This window comes from Chlorocebus sabaeus, chromosome 7 (genome assembly GCF_047675955.1).
Source record: "Chlorocebus sabaeus isolate Y175 chromosome 7, mChlSab1.0.hap1, whole genome shotgun sequence".
NCBI classification, from domain to species: Eukaryota; Metazoa; Chordata; class Mammalia; order Primates; family Cercopithecidae; genus Chlorocebus; species Chlorocebus sabaeus.
In genome coordinates this window covers 101,510,662-101,526,168 of record NC_132910.1, presented here as the reverse complement: position 1 = coordinate 101,526,168, position 15,507 = coordinate 101,510,662, and the positions used below count along the sequence as shown (strand labels likewise).

General features: G+C 36.9%; 1 protein-coding gene across 4 annotated transcripts in view; it reads left to right on the top strand.

Annotated features, from left to right (window-relative positions):
* Nucleotides 1–15,507, top strand: part of LRBA (LPS responsive beige-like anchor protein) — a 764,757-nt gene that overhangs the window by 271,040 nt on the left and 478,210 nt on the right. For all 4 annotated transcript variants that reach the window (XM_007999974.3, XM_007999973.3, XM_007999976.3 and 1 more), the window contains one exon: nt 12,913–13,021. In XM_007999974.3, coding sequence (XP_007998165.2) covers nt 12,913–13,021 — 109 coding nt within the window. The remainder of the gene's footprint in view (nt 1–12,912; nt 13,022–15,507) is intronic.

Below are 15,507 nucleotides of genomic sequence, written 5' to 3'. Positions count from 1 at the left end.
AGTGATGGGGAAGAGGTATTATTGGCAGTGAGTAGGTAGAATCAAGAGCTCTGCTTTGGAAATTTTGGATTTGAAATGCCCTATTGGGTATCCAAGTTAAGATTTTAGTTGGACAGTTGGCTCTGTGAGTCTGAAATATAGGAGACTAAGGATAGTGTTAGAGATACAAACACAGGAATTAGTACTATGTAGGTGGGATTAAAAGTCATAGAACTGGATGAAATAATTTAGAGGGAGGAAAGAACACACAGCTGAGCTCTTGGACATTACAAGATTTATAGGTAGTGCAGCAGAGGATGTAGCAAAGGGGACAGTGAAGAAACAGCCGCTAGATAGGAGGAAAACCAAGAAAGTGCTATATATTATTGCAGAAGTTAAGAGAAGAAAATGTTTTCAGAACCTTAAGAACCTTTTCACAGTTATCTTGCTATTTGTATATAGTCCTATAACTTTCCATATGAGATTGTGAACTCTTTGTGGACAGTGTTATGCATGTTTGTATTCCTTACACTTAGCAGCTTAGAAGTGACTGGCAGAAGTGGATAGTCAAAAGAGTTTCTTTTCCTTATAGGTACTGCTGGGTCCCCAGCAATGATCAGCCACTGTTCTATGCTTTGGTTATGTAAAGAAAAATTATAAATGGTTAGTGCATTGTCAAAGGGAAGACAGATTTGTAAATACATAATTGAAAATGTGTTATACAAAAAGTGTCAAAATAACAAGTACTAAAGAAGAGGCTTATGCACTTTGGTAGGTGATTACTTCTTTTTTTTTTTTTTGAGACGAAGTCTCGCTCTGTCGCCCAGGCTGGAGTGCAGTGGCCGGATCTCAGCTCACTGCAAGCTCCGCCTCCCGGGTTCACGCCATTCTCTGGCCTCAGCCTCCCGAGTAGCTGGGACTACAGGCGCCCGCCACCTCGCCCGGCTAGTTTTTTGTATTTCTTAATAGAGACGTGGTTTCACCGTGTTAGCCAGGATAGTCTCGATCTCCTGACCTCGTGATCCGCCCATCTCGGCCTCCCAAAGTGCTGGGATTACAGGCTTGAGCCACCGCACCCGGCCAATAGGGGATTACTTCTATGGAGAGAAAGCAGGTGTGGGATCAGGAAAGGTTTTGTAGTGAACCTTTACTTTGGTTTAGCTTTGAAGGTAGGTTAGATGGAATATGAAGTGAGGTCATTCCCGGGACAGTAGGAACAGTGGCAAAGGAGTGTACAGTAACAGGGTGTATGTAATGTTTGGGAAAGTAGTTCCTGGCCTGGAGTTCTTAGAGTATAAAATTTTAACAACAATGAGACTGATTTATAAGCCATGCAAAGTGGTCTCTTTTGTAGATCATGGGAAGCTGGCTGATGACTGATACCTTGTTAATGATACAGTGATGATCAGATCTTCATTTTAGAAAGATGACCCCAGTGAAGAATGGACAAGAATAGTAAGACTCATGGAAAGAAGTTGGATTGGAAGCTATTATAATAATCAAAGACATGATCCTGAGTGCCAGTGAGTTTCCAGTGAAGGGCACTGGAAAATGTTACAAAGATAAATAACTTTCGGCCGGGCATAGTGGCTCACACCTATAATTCCAGCACTTTGGGAGGCTGAGGCAGGTGGATCACGAGGTCTGGAGATCTAGACTGTCCTGGCTAGATCTAGATGGTGAAACCCCGTCTCTACTAAAAATACAAAAAATTAGCCGGGTGTGGTGGCGGGCTCCTGTAGTCCCAGTTACTCGGAGGCCGAGGCAGGAGAATCGCTTGAACCAGGGAGGCGGAGGTTGCAGTGAGCTGAGATCATGCCACTGCCCTCCAGCCTGGGCGACGGAACGAGACTCTGTCTCACCAAAAAAAAAAAAAAAAAAAAAAAAAAAAAAAAGAGGGAGAAAAATAACTTTTAAAGTTATTGCAGAGGTAGAATGGGCAGTACTTAGTCTATTAGATCTGTAGGATGCTGAAGAAGGAAGATATGACTGATATTTCTAGCTTCAGTAACTGGATAAATAATGGATATCTTAACGGGGCAGAGAATGAAAGAATGAATGATCTCTGGATAAGGGACTATTTTGATAAATTATGGTACACTCCATCCACATGAGTCACTTGAAGCTGTTCTCATTACATAATGGTATACGGTTAAGTAAAATATACAAGTAGTATAGTATGACTTCTTAAATATTTAAAAATATTTTTACAAAACACACGAACATGTACATTTGTGTATATATATGCACATAAATACTGTGTTTCATATATATGAACATAAATACTGTGTATGTTTCTATAAGTTTAGATAAATGTAAGGACAGGAACATAAACTACTGATGGTGGTGATATATTCCGAAAAGTGAACAGGAAGGAGGGTTGGGAGCTTTCACTTGTTGCTTCATTATTAAAGTGTTGCATGGTTTTTAAATGCTGCATAACCAGAAAAATGAATGAAACATCAAGACAGAAAATTATCCATCTACCTATCTGAGTGTATGTGTCAGTAAATGGACATCTTGAAAACTACATAATAGAAAGGAATGTTTTGGTTCTCTTGAAAATGGAACACACAAGATTTTTTCTTGGCCGGTCGTGGTGGCTCACGCCTGTAATCCCAGCACTTTGGTAGGCCAAGGCGGGTGGATCATGAGATCAGGAGATCGAGAACATCCTGGCCAACAAAGTGAAATCCCGTCTCTACTAAAAATCCAAAAATTACCTGGGCGTGGTGGCGCATGCCTGTAATCCCAGTTACTCAGGAGGTTGAGGCAGGAGAATCGCTTGAACCAGGGAGCCAGAGGTTGCAGTGAGATGAGATCACGCCACTACGCTCTAGCCTGGTGACAGAGTGAGACTCCATCTCAAGGGAAAAAAAAGATTTTTTTCTCTTGATAACTTTGTTCATACTGTTATCTGAAGTATCTTTCTCTCTTTGTTGCTTTTGCCCTTTGTTTAAGGCTCATCTTCATGCTCTAATTTTCTATTGGAGCTTTTTTTCATCTTTAGTAGATTATTGTGATCTTTGCTTCCGTAGAGATAAGATAGCAAATGTATTTTTATGTTCTAATTTTATTTGTATTACTTATTTTATAACAAATTCCCATAAATTTTGCAGCTTGAAACAATTTTATGTTTACTATCCTACAGTTTCTATGGGTCAGCAGTCTAGACTCAGCTGGATCTTCTGCTTAGGGTTTTACAAGTCTACAATAAAGGTGTTGGTCAAAGTGCATTTCTTTCTGGAGCTTGGGGTTACAAATTTCTTGGCAGAATTCAGTTCCATGCTGTTGTGGGACTGAGTTTCCCATTTTCTTGTTTACTGTCACTGTGAGGATGCTCTCAGATCCTACAGGCTGTCCATACTTCCCCGTCTCATGGCCTTGTCACACATAGCCACTTACTACTTCAAGGGTGGCAGGAGAATCTCTGCAGTGTGCTAGGGCAGAGCTTTATTACATAAGTACCAGAGTGATTATCCCATCACCATTGGCATGTAAAGTAACCTAATTAAGGAATGATTATCCCATAATCTTTACCATATTCTGTTTGCTAGAAGGAAGTGCCAGATTTTGCCCAGGTTGAACTCAAGGGGTTGGGATCATATAAAGCCACGACTCACTGGAGGTCACATTAGGGTATGTCCACCATAGCACTTATATTAATAAGAATTTCATGCTGGAAAGGACTCCAGTGTATTCTCTTTTTCCCCAACTAAAATATAATGAAAGGTCATCTTTGCTGCTTAGCCTAGTCTATAATGTAATAGGTGTTGAACAGATGTTTGACAGTGTTTTTAAAAGGCAGAGGCACAAAAATGTTAAAAGATCAGAATTAGCACTCAAAAGATTTATTGTTATAATGTGTATGAAATGATGAAATGTTTATTTTTAGGGCATTGGCTATGAAACAGCATAAATTAAAGCTGAGAATATTACAAAGGAAATATTGACAAGATTTGTTGATTGATTAGGGGCCTGGAGGATGGTGGTAGAGAAGAGGGAAGAGACTAGAGTAACTTTGAGGTTACTTGTTTGGGGACTAGTAGGATAGTGTGCCATTGACTAATCAATTCAATTAATGTTTGAAAGTACAAGGCAATATATTGATGTTAAATTCACAATGTGGTTTTAGGTCTCTAGAGGGAAACTAAGAACCCAAACCAGTATTTCACATCTGTACTCTTGAAAGCCCTTGCTTTCTCTATCTGTAGAGTCAGAGGAAGTTATTCATTAGTGGGTTTTAAAATTACACTAGGGATTGTTTTTGTCTGTAATGCCTAAATGAGTACTGTTTAATAGCATTTGAAAAGAAATACCCTGATGATGTCACCCCAAAATCACAGATAAGGTATTGCACTAACTTCTAAAGTAGCTGGAAGACAGTTTGGGGATAGAAGAGAGAGTCTGACAGAGCTGGAGTCAAATTATGATAGTGTATGTGAGCCTAATAGAGATGGAAACAAAGTGATAGAATGGCAGAAAGCTTTTTTATTTTCTTTAAGGATTTTCTGTTTTCCTTTCTTTTGATTGTTGATTGTTGTAAAGCTTCAAAGAACAGAGAAATACAAGGAGGAGGACTTAAGCCTCACTCGCTAGCCCAGACATGTGTGTGCTTTTTCTGTAAAAGGCCAGATAGTTCTTTAGGCCTTGCAGTACACATGGTCTTTTTCACAACTGGTCAACTCAGTGTAGTATGGTGATTTGAAAACAGCCATGGATAACACTTAAACAAATGGGCCTAGTTGTGCTCCTATAGAATGTACTAACCAAAAACTGTTGACAGGCTAGATTTGATACATAGGCCTTAATTTGCTGACCCCTGTTCTAGATTATTGGCAATTAAAAGAAAGTATATTTTCTTTTATATGTTCCCCCAGCTTATATTGTTCATAATATTCCTCAGGTTTATTTTTCCTCTTGACATATATTGTGGACATCATTTTGTCAATTTGGAACAATCTACTTTTATTGTATGATTGTACATTTTGATTATTTAAGATTCTCACTTTCATAGATAGTGTTGTAGTGAAATTCATTGATTCTCAAGGAATATTTTCCATATGTTTTTCTGCACTGTAGGAACATGTTCATATAGCACATTATTAAGAGTGCTGGCCGGGTGCGGTGGGTCACACCTGTAATTCCAGCACCCTGGATGGCCAACGCAGGTGGATCACTTTAGGTCAGGAATTCAAGACCAGCCTGGCCAACATGGTGAAACCCTGTCTCTACTAAAAATACAGAAATTAGCCGGAGGTGGTGGCTCATGTACCTGTAATCCCAGCTACTTAGGAGGCTGAGACATGAGAATCACTTGTACCCAGGAAGCGGAGGTTGCAGTGAGCCGAGATCCTGTCACTGCACTCTAGCCTGGGCAACAGAGTGAGACTCTATCTCCAAAAAAAAAAAAAAAAAAAAAAAAAAAAAAAAAAAAAAAGTGTGACCATTGCTGTAGATCCATGTGTTTTTTTTTTTTTTTTTTTTTTTTTTTTTTTTTTTTTTTTGAGACAGAGTCTTACTTTGTCGCCCTGGCTGGAGTGCAGTGATAACATCACAGTTCACTGCAGCCTCCACCTCCTGGGCTCAGGTGATTCTCCTGCCTTGGCCTCTTGAGTAGCTGAGACTACAGGTATGCACCACCATGCTCAGCTAATTTTTTTTAAATTTTATTTTTAATTTTTTTTGTAGAGAAGAGGTCTCTTTATTTTACCCAGGCTGGTCTCAAGCTCCTGGGCTCAAGCAGTCTTAATTCTAAGTGCTGGGATTATAGGCATGAGCCACTGTACCTGGCCTTATTTATATTTTAAATAAAAACATTGCTACAAAGTGAGGCAAGTGCCCTGTGGAATGGGAGTAAGTTCATGTCATTGTTGATGACTGCTGGGTGTAACTTTTGTAGGCGGGCATTTTCTAGTGGCACTTTTTAGCCACTTTTGTTATATAAATTAAAAAAATAATCCTTGCAGGCCATGTATGTTCATGCCCATAATTTCAGCACTTTGGGAGGCTAAGGCAGTAGGATACCTTGAGCTCAGGAGTTTGAGACCAATGTAGGCAACGTAGTGAGACCCTGTCTCTATAACACCAAAATAACTTGCAGGATACGATGGCACATGTAAGTAGTCCCAGGTACTCAGCAGACTGAGGTAGGCAGATCACTTGAGCTTGGGAGGTTGAGGTTTCTGTGAGCCGTAATTGCACCACTGCACTCCAGCCTGGGTGACAGAGCGAGACCCTGTCCCTAATAATAATAATAATAATAATAATAATAATTCTATCCCTGCACACTCTATCTTCCCAACTCCTATTAAAGAAGGAAGTTTAGAACACCTATACATAACAAACATGTTCCAGATTACATAAAGTGAATCATTCTGTTGATATGTTTATAAGTAAATGGTGTTATAAAAGCATTAATCAGAATGGGTCATTTGTTTATACATCCAAGACATTTTATTAAAAGATTTAGAACTCTGTAGGCATTGTCAGTGTTCCATATGAGTCCTTTTATATAGAGGTAGCACTGAAGGTAGCCATTTCTTAATCTCTTAACTTCTAATACCATAGTTTTATTTTTTTAATTTTTATCTTTATACAAGGCAGTTCATATATTTTATATTTTTTTGTGTGTTTTTGCTTAATATTGTTAGTGAAATTCATATTGTTATGCATAATACTAATTCTTTTGTTCCTATTTAGGATTTTACTTTATGAAAGTCCAACATTTTAAAAATTAGCTTTATTTTTAATGGACATTTGGGTAGTTGCTAATGTTTGGTTATTGTAAATAATTGCCATGAACATTTTAATTAATATATTTTGTGATTATAAGAGTCCATGTTACTTCACATCTTTGATATAACTTGGTAATGCCAGCCTTTTAAACATATATAGCCATTCTGGTGGAGTATAGTATATCTTATAGTTTTAATTTTTATTTCCTTGATTACTAGTATTGCTGAACAACTTTTCATAATCTTATTCACCATTTGGAAATCTTCTTTTGTGAAGTGCTTGTGTTCTTTTCCCATTTTAAAAATTGTGATCATTTTCTTTTATTTGTAAGAGGCTTTTTAATATTTTTAAGATGTCAGTTTCTTGTTGGTTGTAATTATTCCAAATATATTCTCCCTCTCTGAAGTTTGGTTTTTAATTCTCTTAGTGGTGGCTTTCATAAACACAAGTCTTTAAATTTTGATGTGGTTCATTTTGTCACTATTTTTCTTACGTTTTGTGTATTTTTGTTTCGTGCAGTAAGTCTTTGCATTGACCCAGCCAGGAAGATGCTCTCTTATGTAATCTTCTAGAAACTTTTTAAACTTCCTGAAATCTTTAGGTCTTCTCTAGGATTCATTTGGAATTGGTTTGTTTGTATGGTTTGAGGTAGAAGTCAAGGTTAATTTGTCCATATGAGCATCAGTTGATCTAAGACTAGTTTTTGGAAAAGACCATCTTACTTTTAAGTCTTTTAATATCATTATCATGATTATCATCTCTGTTCCCCTCTTCAAGAATGTCTCACGTATTCTTGTTTGTTTACATTTTCTATGGCTTTTAGAATTAAATTTGAACTCATCAGATTAGGCAGAAAGACCTACTGGGATTTTGATTGGACTGCATCTATAAATAGCTTTGTGGAGAATTGATATCTTTATAATACAGGCCTTTCCCTTTCATGAACATAGTATACTTTTTTCTTTAATTTTTTTTTAACTTCTTTTACCATCCTTTCTGTTTGACATGCAGAATTCTAGCACATTTTTGTTTCCTTTTCCTACATATTTTGATGGTTTTGAATGCTTTTCAAAATAGTATTTAAAAATCGTTTTTATGTTGTTAGTAACCTATAAAAAGAATCTAGTTGATTTTTGTGTATTTGCCTTAAACCCAATGACCTTTCTAAATTCAATTATTAATTTTAATTGTTTACATATTTCTTTGGGATTGTTTCAGTATTTCAAATAACTTTTAACTTTATCTTCTAAAGTGTATTTTTATTTTCTATTTAATTTCTGTTCTTATCCTTAGTTTACTTTCAGTGTTCACTGGCTATTCTTTTTCTGATTTCTTCAGTTCAATACTTGCATAATTTATTTTGACAATTTTTTTTCTTCTTTAGTGTTTTTATTCAGTATATCAGTTTCCCTCTAAGCATTGGTTTAAGGTTTATCTAAATCCACAGATTTTGGCACATTGTTTTTACTATGTTTTATTGCAAGCATTTCCTAATTTCCATTTTGATATATTCTTTTATGTGTGAGTTTTTTTCAGAGTTGCATTCTTTAATTTTTAGACATGAAATGATATTACTTAGTGACTGCTGTGTTAATAATATTATCACAACTTAGCCTTAAAGAAACATACATTTATTATCTCAATTTTTTTTGGTCAGGAATCTAGGCATGGCTTAGCTGGGCCTCTCCTTCAGGTTCACTTACAAGGCTGCAGTTAAGGTGTTGGCCAGAGTTGCAGTTTTATTTGAGGCTTGACTAGGAAAGGATCTGCTTCCATGATCATGTGACTGTTGGCAGAATTCAGTTCATTTTGAGTTGTTAGACTGAGAATCTGAATTCCTTGTGAGCTGTTGTCTGGGGCTCTACTCAGCTCTTTGCCGTGGAGTCCTCTACACAGGGCAGCTCATAACATGGCAGGTTTCTTTAGCTTAGCCATTAAGGGAGAGTGTCAATAGAGTCTGCTAGCAAGATGCAAGTTACCGTCTTGTTTAATGTAATTATTGAAGTGTTATTCCTTCATTGTTGCCATATTTTCTTGCTTACAGGCAAGTCCCATCTCCTTCCTACACTGTAAAGGAGAAGATTACATAATGCTGTGGATAACAGGAGGTTAGGAAAATTGGTGGTCAGCTTAGAGCTTCTTGCAGAGTGATCTGTATCCTGTTATTTCTAGTTTAATTGAAATGTATCAAAGAACATACTCAGTATGATTTCATCACTTGAAATTCACTACAAATTGCTTTATGACCCCACATTTTGCCTATTTTTTGTATATATTCCATGTTTACCTGAAAATAATATTTATTATTCACTTACTGGGTATAATGTTCTCGATCTGTCAGTCAGGTCAGGTTAAAAAGTATTCTATAACTTTTTATATTCTATATCTGGTAGTAGGCCATATTCTTAGGAGCATACAAATTTAGAATCTCAAAATACTAAATTTCTGTGTCTGTAGTTCATTTATCTTCTTATTAATTTAACAGGTTTATCTTGTTATTTCTGTTTGCTTCTCATACTAATAGAAGTTTATTACCTTTCTTATAGCTTTTAAAAATTGTTCATGTTTTCTGAAACTATGCTTTTAAATCTTTGTTCAACCTTATATTGAAATCATGTCACTTACAAGCATCATATACTTAAAAAACTTGATTTGACAATAATTTTACGACTAAATGTTTACTTTCTATGTATTTCTGATATGTTTAGGTTAAAATTTATCATCTTATTATTTATGTCCTTTATATTTGCTCCATATCTTGTGTTTCTTTTTTTTTTCCCCTTCTTTTGAGCTAAGTATTTGTTCCTTAATTTTTTCCCCATTAACTTGATGGTTGTATATTATTTTAAATACCTTTAGTGGTTACCCAGAGATTCTAGTATGAATATTATAATTAACATCTTACATAAACTGATTCTTTTGCCAATCTATGTACGATACAAGAAACTTACAACAGTAATTCATTTGATTTCTCTTGCCTTGTATGCTGTGGTTATATATTTTAGATTGCAGTATTTTTTAATTCTAGAAGTTACATAATTATTGCAGATATTCAGTATTCTTTTAGATTTACCCAAATTTGTCATTTTCATTGCTCCAATTGTTTTCCTTGACTTGTATCAATCTTATATTATTTTTCATCCTTGTGAAGAATGTTGGTTGGCTGGTGACAAATTCTCCCTATTTTATTTGTCATGGAATGTTCTTATTTTGCTTTTAGTGATGAGGAAAAGTTTTCCTCTAACCTCTTAGGTTTGTTGTTTGGGGACCTGTGAATTAAACAGACAAACACAGATTAGCAAGAAAAAAGACGTATTTTTAGTCATAAATAAGTATATCAGAATTCAGCCGGCTGCTTTGGCTCACGCCTGTAATCCCAGCACTTTGGGAGGCCAAGGCGGGTGGGTCACCTGAGGTCAGGAGTTCAAGACCACCCTGGCTAACATGGTGAAACCTCGTCTCTACTAAAAATACAAAAATTAGCCGGGCATGGTGATGGGTGCCTGTAATCTCAGCTACTTGGGAGGCTGAGGTGGGAGAATTGCTTGAACCCAGGAGGTGGAGGTTGCAGTGAGCCGAGGTCGTGCCATTGTACTCCAGCCTGGGCGACAGAGCAAAACTTCATCTCAAAAAAAAAAAAAAAAAAGAATTCACAGAAAAATGTGACTCGAGGAAGGGGTAGAATTTGGGGTTATATACATACCATTTTAATAGGGTAAAAGTGAGGTAGTGAAGCACACATTTGGGGAAGCTAATGATTTTGCGAACAGTAAGTGGGCCCTTAGGAGAATAGTTAAGTGATATTACAGTTTTGTAACAATGTCTATTTAGATAATTTCTTATCCTGGTACTGACTTGTCATCTTCACTGATAATAGTCAATCTTCCTTGGTTGCAAAACTCCCTGGGAAGGGATTGATGAAAGCTGAATTCTTTTGGGAGCTTCTCTGTCTAGGCATATAAAGGAAGTTCAGAAAAAGACTCTTTTTTTTCCGACAGTGGTATATTCTGGACCCTTTAAATCTCATTATTGAAGGATACTTTTTGAGGATGGAATTCTTTTCTTTCTTTCTTTCTTTCTTTTTTTTGAGTCGGAATCTCGCTCTGTCGCCCAGGCTGCAGTGCGATGACGCGATCTCGGCTCACTGCAAGCTTTGCCACCCAAGTTCAAGCCTTTCTTCCACCTCAGCCTCCCTAGTATCTGGGATTACAGGCACCTGCCATCATGCCTGGCTAATTTTTGTATTTTTAGTAGAAACAGGGTTTCTCTATGTCAGCTAGGCTGATCTTGAAGAGGATAGAATTCTTAGGTGGTTGGTTTGTTTGTTTTGAGACAAGATCTCTCTCTGTTACTCAGGCTGGAGTGCTGTGGTGGGATCATAGCTCGCTATAACTTGAAACTCATTGACTCAAGTGATCCTTCTGCCTCAGGCTCCTGAGTAGCTGGAACCATAGGCATGTACCAGCATGCCGAGCTAATTAAAAAATACTTTTTTGGTAGAGATGGAATCTCACTACATTGCCAAGGCTAGTCTTGAACTACTGGCCTCATGTGATCCTCTCGCCTGGGCCTCCCAAAGTGCTGGGATTACAGGTGTGAGCCACTGGCCTGGCCTTTTAGGTAGTATTTTTGTTTAGTATTTGAAATAGGTCATTGCATTCTTATCTGGCTTCCATTAGGCTTATTGTTGCTCTTTTGAAGGCCTCTCCCCCTGTCTGCTATTAAGAGTTTTTTTCTTTGATAGTTTTACTATTTCTTTCTAAGCGGGGTATCCTTAAAAACCCTGCTTGGGTTTTGTAGCGCTCCATCAACATAATCGCTCAGTGTTTTTTCCCAATTTTGAAAAATCTTGGCCATTATCTCTTCAAATACTGCTTTTTTCTAATTATGTGTCTACTCTTTCTTATACTATAGATACACTTATATTAGATCCTTTTACCGTGTCCTGTATGTATATTATTTATTTTGTTCAATTTTCAGTAAGTTTTCTTACTATGTGTCAGTCTAGTTGTCATTGACCTATCTTTCACTTAATTTTTCCTTTTTTGGCTGAGCTTAATAACCCAGTAAATCTATTTTTATATTTATTTATTTTTTCAGCACTTTTATAGTTTTCATTCTTTACTGGAATTCTCTATTACACAATGAGTTCTAAACATATTAACTACGTTCATTTCAGTGTCCAGATGTGAGCCAGTTTCTATTTAGTTTTCATTTGTATGATATTGTCTCTTGTGCCTGTTAATTGGTGACTGAATGCTGAAAATTGTATTTTAAAATTGCAAGGGTAAATTTAAGCCTCTATGATATTATCTTCCTTTAGAAAGGACTTCCTTTTGGTTTCTGATTAGCAGTTAGACTAATAGCTGATTGTATTAATTTAGGGTCTGAGCTGACTGAAGGGTTGGTTTTTTTTTTTTTTTTTTTTTTTTTTAAAGTTCGTGTGAGAGTTTGGCCTGTTTTGCCTTCTCCTAGTGTGTAGCCCTTCTGAGGTCCTCTGAAAACCTGGGGTTTTACCATGGCTCTCCTGCATTGGTATTTCTGATTTTTTTCTCCCCACCCTGAAAGCTTTGCTTAGCTTTTTGGCTGCCAGTTAACCTAAATACCAATCACCAGATGTTCTCTGAAGGTCTGTTTCAGTGTTTTGAGGCCTGGTCTATTTCTTGCTTTCTGGGGTATGCCTGATACCTGTTGTAACTCTTGGGTAGTCTACCAAGACTCCCCCACGTTGACAGACTGCGAATCTCAGTTTTTTTCTGTTTATCTTTGTGAGACTAGTGACAGGTCTATGTAGCTCCTCTGTTCTCACTTGGGAATAGCAAATGCTTTAATGTAAAAAGTCAAACTGATTGTCTTTTGTATGCTTTCTTCTCTGTGATCTTCCCTGGTTAATTTTGGTTGCCTTGGTAACTTTCCAATGCATTTTAAAAGATTAAAACACAACTTTAATCTAGTATTTTTAGTTGCTTTTTTTACATGGCTAGTCTGATAGAAGCCAATCTGCTATTGCCAGAAGGGTAAGCTTTTGCTGTTGTTACATTCCTCAGTTATTTAGTGTGAAATAATGGTACCTCATTGTGTATGATGTCAAAAGAAGAAAGTAAGGATTCCTTCCTCTCCACAGTAAGCAGTGAATAATCATTTATGTTGTGTGTGAATACATATATTTATTTGATAACATTCATTTTTTTACAGATTGCTTAGCCAGACAATGAAAGATCATCTAGTAAGAGTAGCAAATGAAGCTGAATTTATCCTGAGCAGGCAGAGAGCAGAAGATATTCACAGACATGCGGAATTTGAGGTAGGTTACACATGTGGTTGGTGTGTGGAAATTACCGTTTTTTAATGATAATCATGGCAAATTGTCCCGGTAAAATGGCAGGTCCAAAGAGACATACTATATGTCATCAAAAAATTAAAATCTAGGTTTATGGGAGAGTCGTGGGGGTTCTGGGAGATAGTACGTGTCTCTTTAGCCTCTGGTCTCAATTGCAGTTGAGCTACCAGAGAAGCTTGATCAGAGAAGCTTCTTGTTTGGCTGATCTAATGTTAATAATCAGAGGTGAGTCTTGACTCTGATGGTTTTCCTATAAAGAAAACTGGTGAAGGAGTTCTCCCTTTCTGGGCAAAACAGAGCTAATTAGCCAGAAATGAAAATCTCTATGGCAAAGGTAAGATCATCCAGGTTTCTCGAGAGGAGCTGAACACACAGGTGTGAAATTTCTCTGTCTTTAGGGTTTGGAGCATAATATTATTTGTAGCTGAGGAAATGAGGGAGCATACACCTCTCTCCTTGGATTATCATAGGAGAGGACTAAGTGATAAACCCATCCCGGGATCATTGCTTATCTCAGTAGTTGTGCCTGAACATGTATAAGAAATATAAATTTCTACAGGAAATTAATGGTTTTGTAGCTATAAAAATGACCCAAATTCACCTAAGGTAAACTAGAAAATTTGACAATTAGTACATTTGCTATAGAATTGGAAAAATATTTAAAAGCACTGTATGGCTTCTAACATATCAAGAACAGATAAACTCATATGTTGCTGACATTTTTCTGGTACATTAGAAAAGATGAAAAATCTTCCAAGTGAATTTTATACAACCAGCAGATCTGAAAATTATTCTAGAAAAATAAAACTCTAGAAGACCAATTTCGCTTAAGAATATAAGTACAATATTTAAACTTAACTTTAAATAACATAATTCATCAATATAAAGAATGAATTATATAGTATGATGACTGAAAACTTTTACTGGAATTATAAAATGTTTATTTTGGGATATCTACCTGCAAAATAAATTACATAAACAAATTAAAAATAGAAAAAACATGAAGATATCAGTAAAGGTAGAAAAAGAGCATATGATGATTTTTAGCTGCCAGCCCTATTAAAACTCAGAGAAAAAGATTTATATAAGAAAACAGGCCGGGCGCGGTGGCTCAAGCCTGTAATCCCAGCACTTTGGGAGGCCGAGACGGGCGGATCACGAGGTCAGAAGATCGAGACCATCCTGGCTAACACAGTGAAACCCCGTCTCTAATAAAACTACAAAAAAAATAGCCAGGCGAGGTGGCGGGCGCCTGTAGTCCCAGCTACTCGGGAGGCTGAGGCAGGAGAATGGCATGAACCCGGGAGGCGGAGCTTGCAGTGAGCTGAGATCCGGCCACTGCACTCCAGCCTGGGCGACAGAGCAAGACTCCATCTCAAAAAAAAAAAAAAAAAAAAAAAAAGAAAACAATACAAATATGGTAAAGACTATTAAATATTTTAAATGATTAAAGTCATCTCTTTTAAAATCAGGAAAAGTGAGTGATACCTATTATCAGTGTTGTTAACATATTTTTTGATGTTCTTGCAAGTGTAAGATATAGCTAATATAAATACTATTAAAGAAAGAAATAAGATTAGTTTCAAATTTCTAATGCTGTGGTCTAGGAAAATGTAATACCTGTGTCCTGAGGTATACCTGGATCTTGAACATTTTTCTACCAGAGTTAATAAAATAATTTGGTGAGATTATTAGATATGAGAGAGTTATGCAAAAAATTAATAGCTTTTCTTTGAAAGTCAGTAATCAGCTAAGAATGGACATCAGAAATACAGTGTGTTCATAGATATGACAAAAACAATGTTTTGGGCCAAATTCTGCAAGAAAAGTACACATGCTCTTTGGAATGAAGCTACAAAATTTTATTAAAGCAAATAAGATAAAATATAAACTGTCACTCATGTCTGTGTGAAGAGACCACCAAACAGGCTTTGTGTGAACAACAAGGCTGTTTATTTCACCTGGGTGCAGACGGACTGAGTCCAAAAAGAGAGACAGGGAAGGGAGATAGGGGTGGGGCCGTTTTATAGGATTTGGGTAGGTAAAGGAAAATTACAGTCAAAGGGGAGTTGTTCCCTGGCGGGCAGGAGTGGGGGTTGCAAGGTGCTCAGTGGGGGAGCTTTTTTGAGCCAGGATGAGCCAGGAAAAGGAATTTCACAAGGTAATGTCATCACTTAAGGCAAGGATCGGCCATTTTCACTTCTTTTGTGGTGAAATGTCATCAGTTAAGGCAGGAACAGGCCATTTTCGCTTCTTTTGTGATTCTTCAGTTACTTCAGGCCATCTGGGCACATACATATGTGCAGGTCACAGGGGATGCGATGGCTCCGCTTGGGCTCAGAGGCCTGACATTCCTGGCTTCTTATATTAATAAGAAAAATAACATAAAATAGTATTGAAGTGTTGGGGCAGCAAAGAAAATTTTTTTTGGGGGGGTGGCATGGAGAGAT